The sequence below is a fragment of the Xiphias gladius genome, chromosome 4 (genome assembly GCF_016859285.1).
Source record: "Xiphias gladius isolate SHS-SW01 ecotype Sanya breed wild chromosome 4, ASM1685928v1, whole genome shotgun sequence".
NCBI lineage: Eukaryota > Metazoa > Chordata > Actinopteri > Istiophoriformes > Xiphiidae > Xiphias > Xiphias gladius.
Genome location: NC_053403.1, coordinates 6,555,946 through 6,583,686, shown reverse-complemented (window position 1 = coordinate 6,583,686; position 27,741 = coordinate 6,555,946). Strand labels below are relative to the sequence as shown.

At 42.5% G+C, this 27,741-nt stretch overlaps 3 protein-coding genes across 4 annotated transcripts; 2 read left to right on the top strand and 1 right to left on the bottom strand.

Moving 5' to 3' along the window:
- The first annotated feature begins 292 nt into the window (after positions 1-292).
- On the top strand, positions 293-11,413 carry heca (hdc homolog, cell cycle regulator). Its single transcript, XM_040125590.1, has 5 exons — positions 293-729; positions 3,710-4,775; positions 6,431-6,597; positions 8,602-8,756; positions 10,362-11,413. Exons 1-5 carry the CDS (start codon positions 588-590, stop codon positions 10,524-10,526), a joined length of 1,695 nt encoding a protein of 564 aa, XP_039981524.1. The 5' UTR covers positions 293-587; the 3' UTR covers positions 10,527-11,413.
- A 594-nt stretch (positions 11,414-12,007) lies between these two features.
- Positions 12,008-15,350, bottom strand: mtif3 (mitochondrial translational initiation factor 3). Of its 2 annotated transcripts, none has more exons than XM_040125591.1 (4): positions 15,242-15,350; positions 13,974-14,433; positions 12,782-12,933; positions 12,008-12,290 (listed from the first exon to the last, which is right to left on the bottom strand). In XM_040125591.1, the coding sequence occupies exons 2-4, from the start codon at positions 14,428-14,430 to the stop codon at positions 12,042-12,044; spliced, it is 858 nt and encodes a 285-aa protein (XP_039981525.1). In that variant the 5' UTR covers positions 14,431-14,433; positions 15,242-15,350; the 3' UTR covers positions 12,008-12,041. The 2 variants fall into 2 exon arrangements, with proteins under 2 accessions (XP_039981525.1, XP_039981526.1); XM_040125592.1 differs by lacking the exon at positions 15,242-15,350 and adding an exon at positions 15,122-15,222.
- A 2,446-nt stretch (positions 15,351-17,796) lies between these two features.
- On the top strand, positions 17,797-26,160 carry LOC120789306 (adhesion G-protein coupled receptor G2-like). The gene is made up of 13 exons (XM_040125960.1): positions 17,797-17,805; positions 17,914-18,057; positions 18,350-18,382; positions 18,760-18,840; positions 19,053-19,206; positions 20,306-20,468; positions 21,624-21,758; positions 21,860-21,970; positions 22,082-22,118; positions 23,264-23,364; positions 23,610-23,731; positions 25,628-25,896; positions 26,063-26,160. The coding sequence occupies exons 2-13, from the start codon at positions 17,940-17,942 to the stop codon at positions 26,158-26,160; spliced, it is 1,422 nt and encodes a 473-aa protein (XP_039981894.1). The 5' UTR covers positions 17,797-17,805; positions 17,914-17,939.
- Positions 26,161-27,741: the final 1,581 nt, after the last annotated feature.

Here is a 27,741-nt window from a genome sequence, read left to right as displayed (position 1 = left end):
GTAGTGAAAATTACCAAGTAAAATTTCTAAGAGACCAGATGTCTTTTTTTAATCCAACCAACAACCCAAAACCGAATGATATTTAGTTTAAAATCAAATAAGCGAATCCTCACAATTAAGTAACTGGAACTAGCTCGAAAAAAGTGGAAAAGATTAATCGATTATCAAATAAGCGACTGATCGATTTTCTTTCGCTCGACCAACAGAGGCCATTTTAAGTAGGAAATTCCGAGCATTCTGACAGGTCTCGAACGCAGCGTAAATCTTTGACAGCCAATGGCCGGGGGCGTGGTCCCGTGACGTCAGGGGGTTGGAAGAAAACGGCAGAGCAGGAATCAAAACAAGAGACGGACACGCCTTCGCTCTTAAAGGTTATAGCAGCATATTCGTTGTAACTGCTGCTGTCAGAGCTGCACAAAAACCTGCCTGTCGTCCACGAGGAGACCAATAACAACACAAAGAGAAAAAAAAACACTGCAAAAACACCAGAGCCCACTGCAGAAATGGAGTCCACAGAAATGTCAGACAGCGTTGACAGCAGCCGCTGATAGAGGTCGAAAATAACACTGACATCCGAATCCTGTAAAATGCCCAACCAGAAGAACAACAAGGGAAAGAAAAGCAAACGCGCCAACAGTAGCGGAGATGAGCAGGAAAATGGAGCCTGTGCGACCGCAACAGGAGGCGCGGCCGCGGCGGCGGCTGCACCCAGAAACGAGCGCTCGAGTGGTAAGAGGAAACGGACAAAGATGTGGTGAAGTTTGGTGATGCTGCCTTCCTGCCAGGGGAAGCTCTGTCTTGTCTGTGCGACTGTGACATGCATGCACTGCGACGTTGCTAATGTTTCTACCCCCCCCCCCCCCCCCCACACACACACACACACACACACACACACACAGCTCTTTCCTACACGGAGAGAAACGCCGTACCAAACTTCGGTCAAAAATGTTGGCATTTTAACGGTCCCTCAATCATCGGCAAATACAGGCTACTATTGGGCGATCACGACATAAGGCCTCGCATGAATGGAATGTTTTGGGGGTTTTTTTTGTATATGTGACCTAGCAAAAAAGCTAGTACTCAACTGCAATGAAATTTCGGTTCGTATAATTGCTTTACATTGTTTTTTCTTTACCGTCACCGTGGTCTGTTTTGGTACAAGAATATTGTGGAAACAGTTGGCGAACAAGTTAAAATATTGTTGAAGCATGCGTTGCTCGGCGTGTCGGGTGTAAGCCGAATTGTACAGCGACAGGTTTTGTCCAGTAAACCGCCTTCAGTTATGTTTTAGCGGGTTTCAATAACTCCCGATAAACGGGACTTTTTTACGAAAGGTCGAGTCTTTTAATGGAGTTCGGCGCCTCGAGCTCCTCCCGGGAAAAAAAAAAAAAAAAGGAGGACGATCGCTCGTGAGAATGACATTCCCTCGTTGTCGAAGGCGGCATCGGGGGGTCGAAGTGACACGGCGCAGCACTTCTCCCCCAATGCATCCACGCCGACCATCGATGGCCCGTTGCGTCCAGTGTGCAAGGCCTCAGCTGGTCTTTCCCCCCGACGCGCACGTTGTCCACTCGGTTTTTTTTTGGTTTTTTTTTTTTTTGGTTGTGGCCTTCCTCTTCAGGGGTAATACTGACACCTCGCCGCTTGTCCGCGCACTCAAGTTCAACTTCATCCCGCACGGACTCAGCGATACTTGACGAAGCCACCCCACGCCTGCCTCCTCGCCCTCTCACTAATATTACAAATATGGTTTAAAACACACCTTTGGTTCGAAAAACCATCCCACACCATATGTAGACTGACCCTTTCTTAATCTGTAGGTACAGTGCAATATTACAGGCCTAGTAAACATACTGAGTCTATTTATTATATTGTAATAAGACTTACAAGTGTAAACCTACTGTAACTAGGCCTAATTAAAAAAAAAGAAAAACAGAAATCAGTACATTTCTCTTCTTGTACTGCTGAATTCAATAGAGAAAATGAACACACTGTAAGTTAGCTATTTAGTAATTGCACTCATAAAATAATAATCCTAATTAAGTGTATCTACATTTACTTTTTACAGAACTGTAAAGTGTATTTTTAGTCGACGCGCAGTAGGCGATATCCCTCCGAAGCAGTGCTGGAGAGAGTCAGTCGGTTACTTGATTGAGAGAAAGCTAGTAGGCGGCTGTTTTGATAATCGATTAATCAGTTGTCAGTTATCAAGCAAGAAAGCCAAACATTCGGTGGCTGCAGCTTCTCAGTTTCCGTGTCATACATTGCAGTGAAGTGAATTATCTTTGAGTTCTGTTGATGTATACGAAACAAGCCATCTGAATCTGACTCCTTGGGCTCAGGGAAATTGTGATGGGCATTTTTTTCCCCGTTTTTCTAATGTCGCACTGACCAACAGTCGATCACTTAATTAACAAGCAGATGATAGAGTAATTGCAGCCCTGAGTAAAATGTACGTACACTGACTTTTCAGGACAGTAAAATAAGTAAAGTGCATTCATGGAGAAGTCTGAACCCAGGGTAGCACTTCATCGGTTTTATCCAGCAAAGTGATGCACGCGGCTTAAAAACGCACAGATCAGTGTGGTTTTTTTTTCTTCTTCATTGTATGGTGACTTGCAAGGTTGAAAAAAAAAAAAAAAAATAAGGCACTGACAGTGTACCGGAAAAGGAAGGAGGAAACTATCCTCCCCACATACACCCACAGTGTATTATCATAAGCTGCTCCTTGTGTAGACTGTGTGCCCACATTTGTTTGATTCACATCCAGACTTGGCAATTGGCAAGGCTTGAATAGGGCTGCTCACAGGCTTGGATGGCCTAGTTGAATTTCATAAATTGATGCCGACAAGGCAGCAAGGACGCGGAAATCACTCTTTTAACATTTTCACCTCGTGTCGTGCTCTTGTTGTGTGATGAGGATGATCCTGCTAATGTCGCTCGTGACGGAGACACACTGCCTTAATGATAACGTTGTCCCTTTAAATCAGTTTAGAGATGTAACGTCCGCCAAAATGTCTTTGCAGCCTTAGGGGCTGCAACTATTATTTTGATTGATGACTAATCTGCGCACTATTAACAGATTAATTGTTTGGTCTACAAAATACCAGTAGGGTCCAAACAGTGAAAAAAAAAAAAAAAAAATCACACTCACAATTCCATTGAGCCCAAAGTGATGTATTCAGAATGATTGTTTTGTCCAAGACAAGGAAAGGCAGCAAATGCTCACGTTTGAGAAGCTGGAACCATCAGATAATTTGCATTTTTTTTCTTGAAAAATGACTTGCAGCGATTAATCCGTTATCAAAATTGTTGGTGATTGATTTCTGTGTCAGTCGACTGTTTCAGCTCTAAGCCATTCATCAAGCAAAGTCGCATATGAAGAAAAGAAATGATCAACATTTGCTGGTCCAGCTTCTTAAATACGAGAATATTTTTGATTTTCTCAAAACATTTAATCAATTAACCAAAAAAAAAATTATAGGTTATATGCTTTATAGAACTATTGATCAGTGTGGCTCAGAGATATAGTGTCCCCCAAAATGTGTTTGCAATTTTGGTAATTGATTAATCATTTATATCATTTTGTAATGCAAAAAAAAATGATAAATAACCTCTGGTCCCAGTTTGTCAAACATGAGATGAGATGTGATGAGAAACATTAAAATCCTCCTCTCCCCCCCCTCCCCTTCTGTCTTTATTCATTCAGAGGTCCAGTGTGCATCCCCTCTCGGCTGCAGCCTCAGCCGGGCCATCGACCTGGAGAAGGACGACTACCAGCGGGTGCTCTGCAACAACGAGCTCTGCCCTTACGGCAACTGGATGCATCTGCAGTGTTTCTACGAGTGGGAGAGCTCCATCCTCGTCCAGTTCAACTGCATCGGCCGTGCGCGGTCCTGGAACGAGAAGCAGTGCCGGCAGAACATGTGGACCAAGAAGGGCTACGATCTGGCCTTCAGGTTCTGCTCCTGCCGCTGTGGCCAAGGTCACCTGAAGAAAGACACCGACTGGTATCAGGTGAAACGCATGCAGGATGAGCGCAAGAAGAAGCCGTCTGAGAGGAGTGCGGGCAGGGCCGGGGCCAGCGGAGGGGCTGTGGGGTCTGGGGACGGGCTTTTTGAGGAGCCTAGGAAAAGTAAGCCACTTGGTGGAGCAGGAGGAGGAGGTAAACTATCCCACAGAGCCTCCAGTCAGGAGTTACCTCGTAGACAGTCAGTGGACCGACAGAACTCTACAGAGAGAGGAGCAGCAGCAGTAGCAGGGGGAGGACATACCTCAGGAGGACCCTTTCCTCTGGGGCCTCTACAGAAATCTCCATGTGACTCCCCGGGACAATCTCCTCCTACCGGCTTCTCCTTCTCCCCCACCGCTGCTCTCGGATCAGGAGGCGGAGGGGCGGGTCTACGGGCCTCCCGTCAGCTGGGAGAGTTCCTCAAATCAGCCGTCCACATGGACCCGCAGAGGAAACACCTTCTGGTCGGGGGAGCCCTCAGCAGGGGCGGTGGCTGCTCGATGGGAGCCTCCGGCGGCGGAGCCGGTGGTCCTCACCTCGACCCCGGGTCTGTTCTTCCCCTGCCGCTGTCCCTCGCCCTCCCGCTCCACCACCGCCTAACCTCTGGCGGTGTGAGTGACGGCACCCACCCTCACCCAGTGCAGTTCCTGAGGAGGCTGGACCTCTCGGAGCTCCTCACCCACGTCCCTCGACATAAACTCAACACCTACCACGTGCGCTTGGAGGACGATGCCCAGGCTGGCCAGGGGGAAGAGCTGCGCAGGTAGAGCTTCTGGGACATTTGTTCTCTATGCTTGGTTAACAAATTGTCACGATTGTTCAATTTTTAAAAATAGTTTTAATGCAGCTCATAGTTCTTGTGTTACTGTGAACCAGATTTCTGTGCTTGTCAGCCCTGATTTGCTTATTCACATCCACTACCGAATATCTGATAAGAACTTACAGCAACATTAGATAGCCTCCGTCCGTAGGCAAGCAACCGCCAGAAAAAGCCACATCAAAGTTTTCGTGCATCTCAATCTTTGTCCATCTACTGATTGAAATTGCTAGATTAAAAAGGCAGTGGCACGCAGAAAAGTTTCAAGCCTCGATTTAAAAAGAACTGAGAGTTGGAGCAGAACTGACAGAGTTTGGGAGTTTGTTGCAGAAATGTGGTGCATAACAACTGAATTCTGCTTCTCCGTGTTCAGCTCTGGGTTCTCTGGGGACGGTAAGAAGATCTGCCCCAGATGATCTGTGAGGTCTGGACAGCTCAGAACGGAGCAGCAGATCAGAAATGTATTTTATCCCTAAACCACTCAGCACTTTAAAAACCAAAAGTAGCATTTCAAAATCGCTTCCTCGACACACAGGGAGGCCGTTGCACTGGAGTGAAGTGATCGGCTTTCCTGGTCTTAGTTAGGACTCTGAGCTTTCAGAGAAACCTGTAAAGACAGCATTAGGGTAGCTTCTATAATCATGATTAAAAAACATTCAAAGATGTGTCAAAGAAAAACTTTTCTTTATTTAGTACTCTGCTTAGCAATTATAACACCTTTTAGCAGCTCTAACATCACCAGACGGCATAGTCACATGTGGTCAATTCCTAATTTTGAGCTTTAATGCTCCTAATTTGAGGAATCACATCCCAAAGAAAATTTACAGGATTTAACGACACACCTTTCGTGCATATTCTATTAATTCATTTTTTTATTTATTTTTTTTGTAGAACTGTTGTCAAAAGATGGTGCAGTTATTATTACGCTTCTATTTACTGGATGTTCACCGTCAGCACCGGCAAAAATGACACAGCGAATGCTCGTGGTGGTTACGATGTTGCAAAAGGCCAATCAGACCAACTTTTTATGCACGACAGTAACTTTCATTTCGGTTGATGGTATAAACAAGGTAAAAAAAAAAAAAAAATACAAGAAAAATAGCTGTGAAGACTTCACTTACAGTGATTATAAATCATATAATTACTTAACATAATAAACCTGACTACTCAGTAATGATTGATACTGATTAATGATTAATATTTAAAGCGACTACAATCAATTATATTAAGATGACTACGTGTATGTAAAAGGGATTTTTAATGTGTTTTAACTCAGCTGTTCGGCCCCGCAATTTTACTGTTTTGGTTCACTCTCATTGTTCTTAATTGTGTTGTTTTTGGCCGCAGCAGACGGCGGTTTTTCAGTGAAAAAGCTCTGAAAAACCCACGTTTCACTATCTGCTCGGCGCCAAATGGCACAAATAGAAAGTAAATGATTAGCTCGTGAACACACTGGAGCATTCGAGCCGATATTTCCCTCAGGAGCTGGCACAGACCAAACACGGAATGAAATGGAGAGAGAATATTGGACTTTATACTGAATGCTGAACGCCATATTATTACAACTTGTCATCATTTTGTCCGTCTGTGTTGTCCCGTAGGTTCATCCTGTCAGCCCTCAGTGCGAGCCAGAGGAACGTGGTCAACTGTGCGCTGTGCCACCGGGCGCTGCCTGTGTTTGAACAGTTTCCCTTGGTGGACGGGACTCTGTTTCTCAGCCCCTCACGCCACGACGAGATTGAGTACGACGTGCCCTGCCACCTTCAAGGTCAGACCCGGTTTCAAGATCGCGGCATGAGACCTGGGATTGTGTTACTTATGCTCCTTATTTAGGTCACATATTATTGAAACTATTATATTGTACTATTAAATACATTAATGGGGTGGTGACGGCATGCCGGTCGACGCAGCTGTGCGCTTTCGCGACCACTGGAGACTGCGCGGATGAGTAAGATGTCGTTTCCTTCACGGAGTGCATGGCGGTGGACATGACATGTTGTACATTTTGTATTAATTCCTGTGTCCAGAATGTGCCGCTAGAGAACACGCACCAAACACGAATTCTACAGTTGTATACCATGTGTAGACAAGATCACGAAACTTTAATGTAAGTAAAATCATGATTACCACAATAGCGCCACCTGCTGCCAGTAGGTGCTGCTAGTGCTATGATTCAATAATGGCCTTTAGATGTCTTCAGGCCGGGACCCTAATCAAACATGAAATTTGGGAAAGATCTGATGATGTTTGCTTTGAGTTACAACAGTTTCTGTTTTGACGTCAAAACTTTGACACTCTCCGCAGCGCCAGGGAAACGGCATTAAACAAAAACTCACATTCTTCAAAAAAAAGCATCATCAAGGTCTTGAGGATTTTCTGACCACATTCGAGGTGGATCTGTTCAACCTGGTAGGAGGAGTACATTAAAGTATAAAACATGGCATTTCCTGTTGCCGGTAGGCGGCGCTATGAGTATAACTGAATATTGGCGTGTAAATGTCTTCGGGCCGGGACTCGTATCAAACGTGAAGTTTCGAGCAGATTGGACAATGTGCATTTGAGTTACATCAACTTCCTCCTTCATGGCGAAACATGGAAATTTGCCGTACCGCCACAGACACGCCGTTCAACGAATGCGATTCATTTCGAGACATAATAATAATAATAATAATAATAAACACGGGGTCCTCGCACTGGTCAGTGCTCGGGCCCTAATAAAAGGGGTATAGGTGGCCCTGAGAGGTCACTGCCCTGCAATTCCGGGAAAAACATGCAGAAAGACAAAACACAAGAAAACGCACCAATTCTAAAACAAGTGCAACATAAAACAGAAAACACAACCAAATACAGAAAGATCAACTTGCAGCAACTGGAGTTCCTGAAGTTGATTTGTAGCACTTCTGTATGTTCTCACTTTGCAGGTTTTTTCCGTTTCCTAAATGCTGAATCTGTGTTTTCAGATTGCTGAAGATGTTTTTCTTCATTTGCCTTTGTTTTGTCTATTCACGCGTGTTTTGCACTGAAAGCTGCAGTGCGTTGAGATCTCAGGATCTCGGTGGTACTGTTAAGACTACTGCACAGAGCAACGAAAACGCACGAAGCAAATACTGTCGTCAGGCTGTGCGCCTGCGGCACGCCGGCAGGTTTATTTATTTTGTTTTTTCATGCTGTTGTGTCAGGCTGAATATAAACGTTGGCCAAGGGAAAGTGGTCGAGATGTTGCAGCTGAGACCTGAAAGTGTTTGGTTTTGTTTCTGAAAAAATGGAAGTGCCTTCTTAGCTTTACTGAGTAAGTTTAAAGGGACTTTATGCTACAACACAAATCACCGAAAACACGACAGAACACCGTAATCATGACCCTTTTGTGACCAATTTTAAGCGAGTGGCTCTTAATGCATTCAGATTTTCAGTCGAGTAGTATAGATTGAAATAAAACCCAAAATGAAATAAAATGACGTGCAACCATTTTCCACGTGTGGCTTTCTCGGCACACTGAGAGTCACTCACAGAAGTCGTACAGAGCCGGGAAAGCTTCATTTTGGTGTTGGCTAAGCTGTTATTTCGGGAATCAGTGGGGGAAATTTGGCACCATGGTGATCACGTGTGCCTCTCTTTGCAGTTTTGTTTCTTCGAGACACTGTCATTTTATCTTGCTTAAAGTGTAAAAGCGTGGTAATGATATAAGGATGCAGTCAGGAGTTTGTTATTTAATTCATTTTCCTGGCTGATAAACGGTCGGTTCTGACTGATTGTGCTTCTTCCTTTCTAACAGGCAGGCTAATGCACCTGTACGCCATCTGCGTGGACTGTCTAGAAGGCGTCCACAAGATTGTCTGCATCAAGTGCAAGTCACGCTGGGACGGGAGCTGGCACCAACTGGGCACCATGTACACCTACGACATACTGGCTGCTTCTCCGTGTTGCCAGGTAGAAACATTTGATCTTTGTCAGGTGACGTAAGGGGTGCGTTAGTAAAAGAAAATGATCTTTATCCAGGAGAGCAGTGATTTTTTTTTTTCAGACTACTATTAAAACCAAAAACCAGTGACCTATCTGTCTTCCTGTCAATGATCGGTGAAACCAAATAGTGGTGATCTCCAATCCCCCTCATTCTTATCAACGCTAACGCTGCTGTGTGTCTGCAGGATGTGTGAATAGGCAACTGTTTGGTAACACCTTCACCATGTCAACTTTACAATGTGACGCTATGTCAATTTTGAGTTTAGAGCTTGTTCCTCCGCCCCCAGCCTGGTCTACAAACCCACACGGCTTTAAAGCGGTGGGAGATTCAAGAGCTGCAGCTGCCAACACTGTTGCTCTTGAATGTTAAAGTAGTTGTCGAGCTGCTAAGATTTTACTATGCAGTGCAGCAGATGCCAATTTGGCCTTTTTACGAACAAATTATGAAAGAAGCCCACTGTGAGAAAATGGAGAAAAATACTCGCTACTAAAACAGAAGACAGCAGGAAAAAATTCTCTATTTTATCCTTGAGTTTTATTCTATCACTTCTTTTGGCTGGAGCCAATAAATTTAAAGTTGGTAAATACTGTAGCTCTACGGATAGAGGTGCCGCAGTGCTGTCTTCTGTTGTGGTTTACACTGACAACTCAGTTGTTTTCTTATAAATCAGTCTGGCCTTGTGTGAGACACATGTAATCTCAACTCAAAGGCCTACTTACCAGCTTTTTCAAGGTGTCCACTGCATCTCAGGGTCTTCATCAGCAAATAGAACTGGCTGAGTGATCCGAGGATATCATGACCCCCGTCTTGGTTCAAGGACTGTCTTCGGTGTTCAGCGTGTTTTAGGGCTGCAACTAACGATTATTTTTACCCAAAGATATTCGGTTTACTGTCGCATGTGACCACGAAAAGCAGCAAATCCTCACGTTCGAGAGGCTGGAATTAATAAATGTTTGGTATTTTTCCTAGAAAAATGACTAAAACTATTATATATACTACTATATATTGACTAATGTGGATGTACTCCTTGATCTTTATCCGACCGTCTGCTGGCTCCTGATCGATGACTCCGACCCCATCCCGGTCGATGCTGTGCGCGGCCTTGGTCTGGTGTCCACAGACAGCCGGTGTTAGAAGAAGTGCTCAAATCTTTTACTTGAGTCAAAGTGCTGATACCGCAGGGTGGAGAAACAGTTACAAGTGAAAGTCATGCATTCAAAACTTTACTTGAGTAAAAGTACAAAATTATTAGCATCAAAAACACTTATTATGCATAATAATGTAATATTGACGCACTAATGTGTCACTTTGACATTGCAGCGTCTTATATTATCTTATCTTAACCTATAATAAGACATAATAATGTATTTGTTGATTATATTTTGACGATGAACACGTTGGGATGCAGTAGAAATGCTAAGTGGACCTTTTGGGTTGAGATCATTTCATCACGCATGCCGTCACGCAGGGTCAAGAGTGAACCTCCGCCCTCAAATTTGGCCTCGTAACTCTTAAAAACTCGGCCTGCTGTCAACTGACCTGTGTCCCCTCTCCTCCCTGTGCGTCCTCAGGCCCGTCTCAACTGCAAGCACTGCGGGAAGCCGGTGGTGGACGTTCGAGTCGGGATGCAGTATTTCTCCGAGTACAGCAACGTCCAGCAGTGCCCCCACTGCGGCAACCTGGACTATCACTTTGTTAAACCCTTCTCCTCCTACAAAGTACTCGAGGCTTATTGACAAATGTTGTCCATGCATGCTAGTTAAGCTGCTTGTGTTGTCATTGTTTTTTCTAACACAATCTAGGAAAGATTTTATTTTTTGGGCCTTAAGGTGGTTTTATGTTTTTAAGTTCCCTCTTCTCCTTGGTTTCTTTTTTATGTATAGGAAAAGTCTGATTCTAGTTTTAAAAAAAAAAACAAGTAAAACAAAAGTTCCGGGACGGTATCTCTGCTGTTAGAGGAAGGCGTTGATAAAGTGTGGAACTGGCGCTTCAGTCAAGCCAACACGTTTATCTGTGACAAGTGAATGTATCTGTACGAAAAATTTGCTTTTATTTTTATTTTTTACCAAAAACATAAAGAATCTTGAATCTGGAATAAAGCAGAGAAAGACACACACCGGTGTTGGTTCAATATGTTCCCCACATCTTTTTTATGGGCCAGTGAAACAGGGGCATTGTTGACAAGAATCACTGCTTCTTTCACAATGTCTTCACATTATTAGTGTGAAAAATCCTCGCCACGCTATTTATTATCTTCACTTGCTTCACACAGGTTGGCAACCGAATCCAGACCTCCCGCGCTGTCAACCTGTTCATAGTGGACCGCCAGGGTCATCGGCGTATGCGTGTGTGTGTCTGAGCCGTGTATTCATCGCATTTTAGGAACAGAAATCTGTTCACGTGGGGGCTCGCCTCCCATCGAGCCACAAACACATTTGGTTACACTCACAGACGGGTGACAAACTGAAGGACAAACCTTAATAAAAGAGCGGAGAAACATAAACAATGCATATGCCTCCATACAGGTCTACCGCATGATATAATTAAGCTATTAACATCTGATGATACTGTCTGACACTGTCTGATACTGTAAAAATGCTGTTAAGGCTCAGCTGATTTTGATTTTGGATCGAGACGGCAAGAGGAGAAGATCTGAGTGACCTTATCCTGTATGATGCAAACATTTATATCCTGGCGGGGGTGGTCTCTTCAGGATGACAATGTCCCGATCCACAAGGCATAAAAAGGTCACCCGGTGGCTTGCTAATGACGTGAAGGATACAGTAGGTTATTGGCCTTCGCAGCACCATCTCCGCCGCCGCCGCCACCGTCATCAAAACACCAAATGAGGGGAATATCTTCTGGAAGAACGGTGTGCCGTCCCTCCCAGGAGAGGTATTTGATGATTGGCTGTAATGGACGTATTAGAGCTGAGTGCAGTGTTCAAACATTAGGCCCCAGGTATTCATTCATTTAAAAAAAACAAAAAAAAACACAAAGGTTTTCATTTGGTATATATGTCGAACTTTTTGTTACCAATGAAGCTCGGCCCCACCTTCAAAAGGACACAGCACACACGGATGAAACGTTTAGACGACTAATGGCTACTCCCTTTTCCTTTGCTACTACCCAAGCTTTGTTAAATACCTACACAGCCCACTACGGGTAGAATTAAGGGATTTACACCAAACCGTGACATTTAGGCAAAGACCTGTACTTGTTTTTCGTGAAAATGTTTTATTTCCGTCAGATCACTGCTGTATGGACCCGTCTGTTGTGTCCGGGGTGCTAACAGGGGATCCGCTGCTCGGAGTTGTCCTCGAACCGGAGTCGGCAGACTGCGGCGCTGCAGTGTTGTTCTTTTCTCTTTGTGAGATTTCCTTTGCCGAAGGCGGACGGAGGACGCACATGGCCGCTCGACCGTCACGTATGATTTTTGGCTTGGAAACGAATCCCACCATTATCTCCATTTGTTGCACCATCTCCTCCAAAGCTGTGTCCTGTGGAAAGAGGATTTTCCATGTAAGACATTGATATTTGAAAGTAACAAGAAAAAAAAAACTGTTTGTTTATTTGTTTTTAAAGTATTTTTGATAAGGATCCTTTAAATCTTTAATTTGTGAGTGAGATATGGACTGACTGGAACATTTTACAGATGAAAAACAGACTATGGCACAGACTATGGAGTTTATTCTAAATTATTATTATTACTACTATTATTATTATTATTATAAATTTGGTAGCCATACAGTATATGCCAATTACGTTAAACCTGTGATAAACCGAAGTTCAGCCAAAAGTACTGGATGATGTTTCAGCTGGATTCTAATGCATACAGATGTCATTTGGATTGTGAGGATAACAAACATCTCACAAACTCTTTTAAACTCGTTTCATGGGAAGAGGAAATAGACAACAGAAAACCATATTGTGTGTGTCATGTAAATAATTCTGAACCACTCTACAATGCATATTGCGTGTTCTTCCTCACCAGGTTGACCGCAGGGTCCTCGCGTCCCGATCGCAGAGTAATCCTAACGTGGTGCTTCTTCTCCAGCCAGCTCTCCACCTGTTTCAGCTTGGTGGTGAGGTCATGAGATGCGATGCCACAGGAGAAGGTGAGCTCCTTCACCTGCACAGGAGCTGTGGAGACAATACACTCAGTCCCATTCTAGACAGCGTGTTACACTGTGTTTCAAATACTACGTGTACAACGTTTAGGAAACCTTCGGACTAGATTCTAGTTAGGGACACATTAGTTAATAGATATTACAGTTTTGGGTCCGAAACGTATATTCCCTGGAACTAACCTTGGTTCAGATCTAGTGCTGCAAAACAGGTCTGATGTGCAAGCTGTCAGCAGCAGTCACCAGACGGTTAATGTTTTTTGACAGCTGGAAAAATGAAAGAGGCGGTACAGAAATTTTGCGTAACACTTCCTTAAAGTTGCAGGACTTGTGAGTAGAGATGAAACAATTAGTCCATCCAAAATGAATCGGCAACTTTTCTGATGATCATTTAAACCATTTCTCAAGCAAAAATTCCAAATACTCTCTGTTTCCAGCTGCTAACGTGAGGATTTGCCGTCATCGAGCTTTGGAGTGTTGGACAGACAAAAAAAAAAAACAAACATTTGAAGAAGTCAACTTGAATTTTATAGATCAAACGACTAATCAATTAATTTGAGAAAATAATCAGCAGATTCATTGATAATGAAAATAACTGTCAGCTGAAGCCCTACTTGTGATAAGAAAGGAACGTTCAAAATTGAAGCAGCAGAAGCCGAGACATCCTGACTTTTAGTCTTTGGTGTGGATCAAGCTCCAAAAACATTGGATCCTACGTTTCCCATAATGCAACTCTTAATTCACTAACAGCCTAAGCACAATTTCTACCCCGGTTGCTGTTGAATTTTTAAATATCATTGCTAAACTTGTGCAGCACCTTGTAAGGTGCTATATAAGTAAAAATGATTAGACTCAACAGCATCTTTCATTGGATGCCTGCATATTTTGAACCCCACACCCACAATCTGTCACACAGATGTTATAATCTATGTTATAAATCTATCGTCTCAAATTCTGATGACAGATGTCAGGTTATTTTTCAGACTTGACAAAGCTGCTACCACTGTCTCAACACGCTGAGTAATACTAAGGTTGTGATGCCGGGACACCACATACCTGGTTTCGCCTTCTGCCTCTCCCGCAGTTTCAGCTGCTCCTGGTGGATCTGTTTGCCGCTCATCAGCTGGTAGACCGGAGGGTCTTTGTGTTCGCTGAGCAGCACCAGCTTTAGACCCTGCTCGTCCATGACTCTGATCACATCTGCCCGGTGCATGGTGCCCAGGTTCTCGCCTGTCTCGCTTATCACCTGTATCTGTCGCTGCGGGATCTTCCGGCCGACGCTGCTGATGGTGGCATGAGCTCTGGGGTCCTGCTTTTTTTTCTTCGTGGCAGGAGTCTGTTCGGTGTCATCTACTGCTGTGGAGAATGGGGGCCGGCTCCAGGAGGCAGCAACGATGTTTGATCTTTCGCTGCATTTGAGAAACCTCGACGCTGGGGTCCGGTAGCCAGGACTTAAACCACACACAGCTCTCACCGCATGGTTTAGCACCCACCTCACACAACCTCCAGACATATCCTAAATAAAAAGAAGGGGGACAGTTGAGATCCCAGATGTGATTATGTGAAGAAGCATACTTCAAGAAAAAAAGGCCATAATTAATCATTCATATCCTATCTGAACCTAACAGGTTAGTTAGACCTGAGATTACGAAAAAATTCAATGGATGTAAACTTAATCTGTACATCATTAGTAGCCCCCTCGTTTAAAACTAAGAAACACAACGGCAATACACCAACAGTCGGTTGTAGTTTTGCCAGTTTTCATAGCCATTCCGTCACACCAGACTCCGTTCAAAAAATGTCTGATTTAAGATTCCTTAAATTATCCGTCAATTCCCAAAACATACACGTCACAAGTAAAGACTTTTTTTTTTTTTTTTCAAATCATCGGGGCCAACTCTGTTATTCGGGATACACCACACTCACTTCATTACTGGCTTTGGGAAGTTTTACAATGATTTGGTTATCAACGGAGATCGTTCCCCCTGGCATTCTGAATAACTGCGGGCGTGGAATAAATATGTAAACGTTAAACTGCAAGATTTTAAAGGGGAGTCTGGAGGTGACAGAGAGACGTTCACAGTGACCTAGGCCGAGTAATGTTGTGGAGACAATTCCAGGAGAATTAACGAAGCTTCGGTTTGACTGTCACTTGGCACAGGGCGTCCTACGCGTACTAACTCGTTCTCCATTTACACACAAACCGGGATCCTGGGTTGCAAACATCAATGCAGGCACAGACGGTCAAATCAGAGATGAACGCTAATCGCGCCAGTTAGCTAACTGCCCAGATTTCTCTTCAGTTGTTGTCCTTTTTTACTCACTGCGGGTCAATGTCGTTCATTCATGCTCTCAGCCGCAGGGCGACTGTTGTGCCTCCTTCCGCCACGGACTTCTTCATTCGACTTGAGTCGGAGCAGGTGCAACAAAACCACCGTGGTGCCCTCTTGAGGACAAAGCTCGACATGGCATTAATCCCATTAAAGGGTCGGTTAACCCGAGTGACAGAAAGGCAGGCTCTCATTTCTCCATCCAGATAGTGTTTACTGTCTATTACATTTTCTGTCCCCATCCTAATGAAGTAGAGGTGATTTTAATCAGCAGCTTCATTCGTTTTCACAAAGTCAAAATGACATCGAAAAACCCCACAACGGCGCATTGCTGCCGGCGTGACAAAAACAGATGTTCCCGCTCTCACGAGATCCTTTTCAGATAACAACAAAACAACTTTTTATGTTATCGTGACCATACTTCTTGTTATTATGAAACACCAATTCATTCTGTTCTTACAAGACCTTTTCTTTCCATGACAACAAATCATTTTATCTCATTATATCACAAAGCTTTCACATTGCTGCGCAAAACCTTTAGCGTCTGCGGTCCGGTATGCCGCCGCAGCACAGACCGGCACTGAGTCCCTGACAATCTGAGGCCAATGTATAGAAGCCCCCCTGCCATATGGTCACTTTATACGCTTATGGGTCATGTTATATGATTGCTCTGTGGGGCAGTGTCTACTCAGGCAATGATAATTATTTATCATTTATTCAGTGTTCACATTTTACTCTAAGCAGACGATAGTGCTGTTTATACATTATACTGTATATTATACTGCTACTTCACCACTGCATCATCCCATCCAGGCGTAATGTTATTTGGGTTATTTTGCATGCGAGAGTGGCATCAGGGTTAATTTCCTATAACTCTTGCAACTCTTGCAAATTTTTTTTTTTTTTTTTTTTTTTTTTAGCAGCGGGCAGCTATGCAAAGTCAGTTTGACGACACAGTCATCTGGCCACAACATCCAAATGCCCTGGTTTATTGCTGCTGTCCAGTGTTGATTCAGCCAGGGAAAGGTGAGAATTAAAATACTTGGCTCATCGTTGGCTGATAACACCTCACGGAAAAAGTACTTTGAAACGGTGTTTGTTATTTTGTCCACCGTAGCGGCGAATGGATCACACCTGCTGACCGAGACCCAATTCCATCGACGCAACATGACAGGAAAGAGCTGGGTGGCGTGGGTTTTGTTGGCGGGCCTTCTGTGGCTTTTCCCTGTTTGTAAGTAGACACCATCTCCACGTACTTAAGCCTGATAGGAACCTTAGGATCTCTGTTCAATTTCAAACGCCACATCAAACCCCTGTGTACCACATTGTATTATTCTCTTTTGGAATTGCCTTTTTTGAGAATGAAAACAGACAACTGGGTAAGTCTTAAGCTCTACTACGGTTATAACAATGTGTAAAGATATTGTGTTGAGAATATGGCTTTTTTTGTTGTTGTTTTTACTTGTTATCTGATTGGAGATCTGTTTTTTTTTTTAGCCCCAGAAGAACAAAAGCCCAAGCGGGAGGAGCTCAAAAACTGTTTGAACAAGGCGAAGCCAATTCTTTTTGTTGCTGACAACTTCAATGGCTTCATCAATGCACAAAACCATTGGAATCATGGTGAGGTCCAAAGCCGTAAAACACATTTTAATCACAGTGTACGTGTACGTGTGGTCGCCTCAAGACCAGTAGGAGACACAAGGAACAGTGCGAGCTGACCAATCATGGTTCTTGAATCTTGCGGTATCCAGGTGGTATCTCTGCTGCAACACTCTGCCAATGTTTCTGAAGCCCGATTGGCCTTTGCAAGGGCTTAAGGCTTGACAGTGGCACCTAGAGTAACAGTATATGGTAGAAAGATTTTTGTTCGGAATACTTAAAGTTGGTCTTTTTAAAATTAATATACTCTGGTTATTTTAAATTTTAATATCTTTTTTTATTATTATTATTGGTGTTGATGGGGATCAAAACATCACGCTAAGTCTGGGGGGAAGGGTGACTCTTTATATCTATATAATAGCCATATTTGTATTTTTAAAATGATGATAAAATACTGGGGAACAGCGAAATACGATGTAGGACCCGTCTCACGGGTGAAAACACCACATGTTCGAAATTTGGCTCCTTTTCATGACCTTGCCATTGTGAGAGTACAACTAAAGCAGGCTAAGTCTTTTATTAAAGAAAAAAAAAGGTCCCCCGTAATTAAATAAGTACTTACAGTGTAATTTATTGCTTAATTTATTTCTCATTTAGTCAGTCTAAACTGAATGACCAGGTCAAATTCCTTGTTCATCCATTGAATTACTGTAAATGATACGGAGATTCTGATTTTTATTATTCACAGATACTAAACTTTGTTTGAAGGTAATTCTGCTTTGCAGTAACAGCTGTAAAATATCGTGTAAAAGTATGTGAGAGACGTAAGAGTAAGTCAATAGTGCAGTATAGTAAAGTCCCATTCTTATAGTATATTAAGACTATAAAAAACTGTTTTCTTTACCTCTCAGAGGGAAATGCTTGCATAGTATTTCTGAAGAAAAATGGAACTGTAAAACGTGAGTACAGCCTACTTGTCATACTCACAGATGACGAATTTTTTAAACCTTTCATCAGCATTTTAACAAAAATACAAATTGAACTGTATTCCTGTTTTTAATCGACAGAAACGTTGGGTATTCACTGGCCTAAAATGGAGAGACAGAATGGTTCTTATCTTCTGTACATTTCAAAATGGCATACTAAAAAGACCTTTGAAGTGTATGTCCTGCAAGGAAAGCAATGCAATGGCACAGTATCTAACCTCACAGGTGATTATTACAGTACTCTATGTTACATTTTACATTTTCCAACGTTGTGAGTGCTACAAATGTGAATTGTACTTTACTGTATATGGGGTGTAAGCAGAAAAATTCACAGCAAGAGGGCGGGAGTTGGAAATGTGTTTGTTTGCTTGTGTGTGTGTGTGTGTGTGTGTGTGTGTGTGTGATTTGGAAGCACAGGCCCATTACAAAGTTAAAATAACATTTGTAGGTTAAGGATACAGACAAAAAAAGCTAATGATATGTATTGTTTTGTTAATACGATTTCTTTAAAATCCAGATTCAATATGTGTCTTCAATCACACTGTCTTGGGTAAGCTCACATATTTTTTTCACAGTTCAGTCTGGGGTGGAAAAATTAAATGATAAAAACAGAGCTATTGAAAATATAAACAAAATTGCATTTGCACTTAATTTAAAAATTGGAAACAAACAAAAAAATGAAAAAATTATTAAATATTAGTCAGGCAGTCCCTTTTTTGTTTAACACCCCTCATAGTCAGCCACCCCTTGGTTCAAATCAATAAATTCAAATGAGTCATTTCAAAGACAATATTAAACAATTTTATGTGCTTACTTTCAGAAGTGACATGCACTTATAGTATAGTTTTATCCCACTAAGTCTATGTTGTTTACATTTCCTCTTTGCTGTGGATGGCTGCTAAATTCTGACAGTGTTTCCATTAATAGATCCTTGCCAGGTTAGATGTTTCAATACAAAAACCGTATGCGACCACTCTGTCTATGATGAAAACTACTGCAGGAGTATGGGTGAGTTCCCTTTAGATAAGCATTTGACCTTACAGACGTCAGTTCTGGTGAAGTAAAGTGCAATGATTAAGATTTAAAAAAAAAAAAAAAAAAAAAAAGATGACATAATGAATTAAACTGCCAGAAGTGAAAGTTCTTAATTGATACTTGGCAAATGTTGACAAAAACGCTAGCTGACACTTGAAATATAACTAGATCAACCTTCCTTTCAGGTCCACTGGTCAAGAACAAGTACATCATCAACATAACAGCAACCAACAAGCAATGTATCAACTGTGATAATCCAGTGAAAAAGCCCAAGATGAAATTTCCTCTGAATACAACATTTACAAATAAAGGAGGAAAGCTTGACCCAGTCGAAGCCGTGTAAGACATGCTCCACAAATGTATTAAATGAATAGTTATTTTGGGAAACGGAGTTATTCGCTTTCTTGCTAGGGGGCTAGGTAAGAAGATCCACACCACTGTGGAGCTAGACTGAGGAGGGGATTAGCTTAGCTTAGCATGGAGACCGGAAGCAGGGGGTAAAAGCAAACCCGGGTGTGTCTAAAGTTGAGAAAAAATTTTTAAAAAGTCCGCAAAGCAGCACCTCTACAGCTCACTGTTTAACGTATTATGCAGTATCTTGTTTATCTGATCTCGACACAAACAGAAATGCCCATATGACAATTTGCCTGGCAAGCTCATGGCGCGACAAGACAAGAGGTCACTGCGGCAAGCTGTTGCTCGCCATGAATTAGTTGGAGCGTGTAACTCCTCCAAAAAAATCACAAATCGTTACATTTTTGTTTGCCTGAAAATTAGGGGACGCAAGATTCATCGTGGTAATTGGTGAACTTAGAGCCGCTGGCAGGTGTTTCGCCCTGCTTCCAGCCCTTATGCTAAGCTAAGCTAATTGCCCTCCGTCTCCGGGTACCATACCTAACGCACAGACGTGAGAGTGGCTTCGATCTTCTCATCTAGTAGGGTTTTGCCATTAGCCCGGGTTGGTCTGCCGTGCCGAGCCAAGGCCTGATGACATCTTTCCCTGTTCCTACCATAGCTGTGCCGTGCCGCGCTGCTGTGGCTCTGCTTGGTGGCAGGGCCGACCACGGCCAACCTGTGACGGTGTCCTCCTCTCGGCTGTGTCTTTGACAGCTAAACTCATTTGTGTCTGTGCTGGGGACCAGAGAAAAGGCTCCGTTTTTTAAAATCTGTCCTGTCTTCAGCTCTCAGGACCTATGTAGCTTCTACCCGAATCTCTGTGATTTGGAGTTTAGTTTCACTCCTGTGTTTCCACTTTCCGACATCAGCCTGATTTTGTTGTTTACTGATTGCTTATTGGAGCTGTGTTGTGGTTTCAACGATTAAATATATATACATATATACGTGTGTGTGTGTGTGTGTGTGTGTGTGTGTGTGTGTGTGTGTGTGTGTGTGTGTGTGTGTGTGCGCGTGTGCATGAAACCCTTTTATCTGTCAACAGTAAAGTAATGAATGGACTGGCCAAACTGGCCTCCTCCATCAGCGAGCCAGCAGCTGCACTGTATGGGGGAGAAGGAGTCGAGGGTATCATAGTGAGAGAAACAGAGCCCGAGCACCTGGAAGAAGTCTCCTTTGCGTATGAGTCTCCAAATGAGAGCTTAATCGTGGGTGCATTACTCTGGTTTGACCGTCATACATGTGGAGTATGTAAAGAGAGTAACTTAAAGCAGCTTAGCGTAAAGACTGGAGGCACGGGAAACGGCTACCGTATAGGCCCTTCGACAGCTCTGAAACTCACACATCAACAGGTTGTGTCTCATTTGTTTAAGCTGTGCGGAGACAGACATGTTCACAGGACACCTTGCGAGGTTTCAGGCAGAGTTACGCGCCGGAACTATTTCTTGGCAAACAACAGCCAGGTGCCGTGACCGAAACCTGTGCTCGCCCACCACATAACTGGCACTATTACCAAAGATGCCGTATAAACATATTGGGTGGATGGATAAATATAGTTACTGCACATTTCTCCCCCTAAAACCACAACTTCCCCAAATTACAGTTACTCTGGTACAATACTTTGAGGTATTGTGAGGCATTTACACTTCACTTACTGCATTTATACTACGTATTTCTAGTTTCTGCTACTTTATACTCATACTTTACTGCAGTTCTGAGGGATGTATTTTTATTCCACCATGTTTATTTGACAGCTACAGTCACTAGTTACTTTGCAGATTAAGACTGACCTTAATCCGCAATGTCTATATAATTTGCTGCAATATTAATTATTAAACTACTGAAGACTATAAGCTAGTTATAATCAGCTCCAGCTAAATAAATAAAACATGACAATGCTGGATTCATGTGATTAAATCAGTGATAATAATCTAACAATACAGTCTGAAAGTGGAAAACTGTACATGATTAATACTTGTACTAATGTACTTAACGGTTAAGTATTCTTTGCTGATAATTCTGGCGTATAAAGTAAACATTAGGATGCAAGACTAGCTCATAATGGAGGATTTTTAAATATCTGAATACTTCCTTCATGACAAAAACTTCATGCAAAACTGAGCGAGAAATTTGTGGTTCTCAATAAGTCCGGGCGGACTAAACTCTATTTTATTATGTATTAACTAGTGTGTGTCTTATGGCTCCAGCTTGGTGCTCATCAGACAGCCAACTGACAGACACAGAGTAGGAGGGGTTCAAAATAAAGCATCTCTCTGGATCTGCCGTACATTCAGTGTCACAGACCGCCGGTTTTTACACTTTTTGACCTTTTGACGCCGCACTTGTCGTGCTCTTTCCTGCAGATTATAGAAAACCGAGATACTCTGGCTCACTATTCGAGGTCTGTCACAGTGTCAAGAGAAGCGTTTGAGAAAGTTGTCAGTGCGAACGTTAGTGTGCCGTTTGCAGCTCTAATGCGATTCCTGAATCTGGCTCAGGTAAGGAAAAAAAATAAAAAATTCAGCATCACCTTTAATGATGGATACGCCTTACATATGTGATTATGGTAATCATTTGTGGTGATCCCATTTTCTTTCAGGATGACTTGAATAGCACTGTTTTAGGTAATGAGATTTTAGCCCTTGAAATGGGAGCCACTGTCACCAAACTCACAGACAAAATAAACATCAATTTTTGGAACATGAAATACGTAAGTTAAAAAAGTGTATAATGAAATGCACATTATTTGTTCTTCTTTGACTTAAGTTTGTTTGCCATTCGAGAGCACGTTTTTAATGGGGCTCTGTTGTTCTGTTTACAGGAAGGAATTCCATCTTGTCATTCATGGAACGGTGATGGTATGTAAGACACTGCTACTACAAATCTGCATTGATTAAATAACGGCTGGGCCGACGCCCCCAGAGGAGTAACGGCCACCCTCGCTCCCTCCACTGTATATATTTGTCACTTAATGTATTACATGTAATTTAATGTTCCTGTGTGAAAACTGTGAGCCGAGCTGAGCGAGGTCGTATAAGAAAGCCGAACTCCCGCTCCTTTGAAGACTACGTCAGACCTTTTCCTCACCAGACACGTTGGCACGGCATAGCCGGATGAGAGCGGGTGTAATTAATGACGTCAAGGATGCCTGCGGGCCCACTTAGATGTCCCATTTTACGGGGCCACTTAAGAGAACAGAGCCACGTTATCGTTATAACTAAAACCTGTGCTTCTCATACCACGACACGTCAAACCGTCTGCTGTGAAAAAGCCCTATGAACTTGCAAGATATACAGTGTACAGGCACCATTAATGGGACACCAAAATGGGGCAGAATCGTCATTAACATTATCAGTATCACGTGTTTTTTGTTGGGTTTTTTTTTGCTGCTATGACGAGACAAAATGTGCGCTGTGAAAAAGGTCTATTATTAAACATGAGTATAGGTATTCAATAAAGGGACTCTTGTTGGATATAGTGCACTATATCCCATTATAGCTGGAAGGTCATGGCGTGAGGGCAAAACAGAAAAAGAGACAAAATCTGTCACTTTACATATTTGGCCAACTGTATATTGGAGGGCCACTGCACAAGGCTGCCAAAAAAAAAAAAAAAATGTTACCAAGCTTTGCTGGTTAGTCTTCACACACTGCTGTGAGCAGAGGCTAATGTGGTGCTTTGTTTCATTTGGAAACTCGAAGTCTTTGCTGCGGGAACAGACATGTATGTTACTGGACATGTATATAGTATTGAATGCAGGCAGAAAAGTGAGGGGATTGGCTCGTGTGAAGGCGTCTTCAACAGTGTGAGTGTGTCCTGACAGCCAGCGCGATCGCCTGCTGAATTCTTTAGTTTTAATATTAAGATATTTCTCCTGATAGAAATTTATTTCATAGAAATCAAAAGTTAGAATTTCCTTTCTTTCTGCTCCTCGCTCCCATGAGTTTATGAACCCTGCGGTTTCTGCTCCGCGCTGTTCACACGTGCTGCTCTTATCTCATAGGCAATCGACCAAATTGGACTGAGGACGGATGTCAGACGGTGAAAAATGGAAACAACATTACGTGCCAGTGTTCACATTTGACATTCTTTGCCATCTTGCTGGTGTGTTTTTTTTTTTCTTGTTTCATAACATTTGCACCAAACTTCACCCCTTTAGTTTGCATTCCCAGGGCCATTTTTACCAGTTTGCACCCTGCAGCTGCCTGATTTCACATCTCTGCCCTCAGTATCGACTTTCAGCCCTCCGTAATGAATCTCATCATAAACCGTCCTGATTACCAGTGCCAATGCATGTGACAAAGTGCCGAAAAGTGTGGTTTTTGTTGGGTTTTTTTGCTCCTTTGCAGGCTCCCCTAAATGAAACCATCTCTAGTTCTGATCTGAACAACCTCACCATCATCACCCAAGTTGGCTGTGGCTTGTCCATGTTCTTCCTCAGCATAGTCCTCTTCATGCACTTCCTTTCAAGGTAACAGTGATGGAACCATGTTTATTTTATTTTTATTGTAATTTTATTCACTATATTTTTCATTTATTTGGCACTTTCTATTGAAATAGATCCAATACAAATATTTCTACAACAGATGAGAATGCACATAAAAAGACTTGCTAAAAGTAGACACAGAGAAAATCCAATGACTATTAAATTATTTATAAATGCATGCTTGAAAATAGAGGTTTATGCTTGTCTTGTTTTTTTACGCTTCTACATTTAAGCTTGTACCTGGAAACTCTGTTTTGAAAGTTGGTGTATAGAGGTGATTTTTTTTTAAAAAGTCTTAACTTCTACGTTTTCCGCCCATAAAAGTCTTTGCGTCCGTTTCCATGCCTTCAGGTTTAATTTTAAAAACCACCCACATAAGTGTGTGTCCGAATGCTCACTGACTATTGAAAGGTTTACTGGGTGGATAAAAGAAAACCAGGAATACTGTCGCGTAGGAAGGATGGAGCCAAAGTTTCTTTGGTAGAGCAAGTTAGAAAAGGTGTGTTTTAGGAAAGGGGTAATAGCAGACAAGTTGCACGTTCCTTGGCTGTATTGGATGGTTTGCCTCGGCAGAATTCATTACGATTTCGATTTCGATTCAATCTTAAATCATTCCGTCATTTACGTTAGGCATTGTACTAAACGGTGCCACCCCAGCTACAGTGCAGATGTTGCTGGCAGTAGACGGCAACCTTTCAGAGACTGAAACTGTGTTTTTGCAGCAAACGCGGTAGTTGCATCTGCATGGAAACCGCTGAGCTCGTGAGGCGATGTGAGCACGCGGGTGATTTGCCTGTTAAGTTTTCTCAGTATGTAGCCGTACACGCTGAGATGTTTCCCGTACGAAAAAGAGCGAGAGAGAAATCTATGGAGGCAGGGTGAGCAAAAACGAAGAGAGATGAAGGCAACTGGTAAAGATCGATCCAGAGTTACTACCATGATTAATATTTATATTGAAAATCACAAGCTCAAGGATGCTTGAGTGTTTATCCTAAGCCAATTGCCTGAAATACAAGTATCAACACACAAGGAAACCAGGGACAAAAAGCCTGTTCCATAGTGGTCAGTGTAGTGAAAGTTCATGTAAATAAAGTCACTCTTCTGCAGAACAGCAGAAGACTGTGGTGGTTTGAGTCATAATAGTCCCTTTAGGGAAATGAGATTGTTGAAGAGTAGCTTCATTGTTGGAGTGCCATGTTAAAAAACCGTGTTTAGTGAATGTCTTATGCAAATAGAACAACATCACATCTGTCCCTGTGCTCACCATGTATGGTCACGGGAATGTTTTGTGTCGGCCTCTACAAACAAATATTATTGTCAGACAAAAGCAGTGAAGATAATCATCTCTATATATTTATATATATATATATATATGTTTATGTAACATGTTAATAAATATGACTTATATATGTCAAAATTTTTGAATAGACTTTGCAGTCAGAATTTGTTAGTTTTTTTAAACTGTTTGTGTTTGTTTCCAACTGACAGTTGGACAGTTACCAAACCAAATGCTTTGGATTTACAGTGATGCATGCTCACATTTCAGAGGCTGGAAGCAACAAATATTTGGTGTTCTTATCTAATACACTAGTTCATGACTTAACGATGAATTGTTCATTGAAATTGTTGATGATTAATTTTTTTGCTGATCGACCGATCGTTGAATCGACTAATTGTTTCCTACCCTTTCCTCTTTACAGCTTGCTCGTAGCCAAAATAACGTGAATATAATGTACATCATCATTGGTTCAAAACACATTTAACCCCTCCACCAGAATGTGCAATCACGAAAACATATTTTTCTATCAGCAATCAAAAGATCATGAGCACCCAGATGAGATCCTAGCATAACGTGACTGCTCTGTTTATCCCCCCTCGCAGGAAGACCGAGGCCAGTAACGGCACGAGGATCCTGATCCACCTGGTGTCGGCCATGTTCCTGCTTAACTTCACGTTCCTGATCAACAACTTTGTGGCAAAGCTGAAGAGCTCCGTGGTCTGTAAGATCATGGCGGCTCTCATGCACTACTTCATGCTGGCCACTTTCACTTGGTTCGCGGCGCAGGCCTTCCACCTCTGCCTGCAGCTGTACAAGGGGGGCAAAATTGTAATCCATCGCTACCTACTCAAAGTCTCCATCATCAGCTGGGGTAAGTTCACATCGATATTTTCCTTTGTGAGAAGAGAAAGAGTCTATAAACTCTCTGGCCTTGACAGCTGCAAACCTCTCTCCGTGCTGTTTGACCCGACAGTCGACAAGACATTTGCCGTTCAGCGGTTAATTGGTTATTGTTCATTTTCTTTCTCCTTTTCCAGTGATACCCTGTGTCATTGGGATTGTCCTGCTCATCATAGGAAAATATGGTGAGCAAGTCATCCACGCTGATAACACTGCAGACAACGTGGCCATGTGAGTTGGGAAACAATTTTGAAGTCTGTGAATCTTATATTTAATACCCAGTATCATGCCATAGAGCCGCGTTTCATTTCCTTTACTGACATATCCCTCTGTTCCAAGGTGCTGGATAACAGACAATGACGTCCACTACATTGTAAACATAGGCTACTATGCGTTGGTCTTCCTCTTCACCTTCAATAGCTTCATCATCATGCTGTCCTGGCTCATTTGTCTCAAGAGAACCAAAACTGCCACTGTGCAAGTGAACAGAAATGGCATAAGTATTGTAACCATCTTTGGACTGTGTTGCATGCTGGGTATCACGTGGGGTTTTGCCTTCTTAGCCCAAGGTATCCTCCGGATCCCCTCCCACTACATTTTCACTGTCCTCAATTCTTTTCAAGGTATCCACATCTGTGATCAGCCTGGATATGATCCAACAGTCATATCTAATAATCTCATATTAATCTGGTTAATATTTTAATTGAGTCCTATTTTACTCTCATTGCTCATGTAGGCAGGATTTTACAACTTTCCTCACAGGATATTGCGGCTTTAATCAATATTTTTATATTAACAATGGGTCGAATTACTATGTGCAATGTGGAAAGGGTTGCTCGCCGACAGTCACCCGAATCTCTAGTCTTGGTTCGGTCTCACCTGTTCCATTAGCACCATTTCCAGCCGCAGCAGGTCGTTGGTTTCAGCAAACAAGCTCTGATAAAACCACTGTACACTACTGGCCCAGCAACAAAGAACAGGGGACCATTTAGTAGCTAATGAGCCAGACATTTCCCTCAGGAGTTGGCGGAGACCAAAAAAAAAAAAAAAAGAGCTAAAAGGAGAGTGAACGTTTGATTTACATTTTCTAGGTGACCAAACACATGACTCCAAATGTAGGCCAATGTTGATCTGTACGTCCTGCATGTGAATATAACACATTTGCCATATCAATGTCATAACATGATAACGTGTAAATGTTTACTGCTTTTTTTACTCCCCCCCACCCCATGGTAAAGCGCAATTAATGCAGTTTTAACTGAGGGACCAATGCACAATAATGGTTCGGAGTTTAAAAAAAAATTTGTTTTGCCATTATTTTAATATAATAATTTTGTTTTGGGTGCTCAAGACACTAAAAACTACATTTTCAAAACTAAAATATTTTTCCCATCAAAAAACAGTTAACTGATTTTTGCGATTTAAGGGAACTGCCCCTTTAAAACAGACAATCCACTCAGTACTTATCTCTTAAAATTACTTCCTTATTTATTCCCCCGCATACTGTCAAAAACTTGTACCAGGATTTCTGCAGGGTCCTCCAAGTTAATTTTAAAACTTTTAAAGAACCTCCTAATACCACATAGAATGCAATCTAATGCCTGTTTCGCTTAAGTCTTTGCCTTAATTCACACTTGCCCATTATGATATGATGAGCTTCCTAGCTACAGTAGCTAGCAGTAGCGACAGTCTGCTGAAGATCTGATGGCGCTGGCCGAAACGCCGCAATACAAAGGTTTAAGCAGCCTCCCGCAGACACAATCCACTGCGGCGACGAGCCCACTTTCAGGTCATAGGCGTGAAACGTCCACCGAAA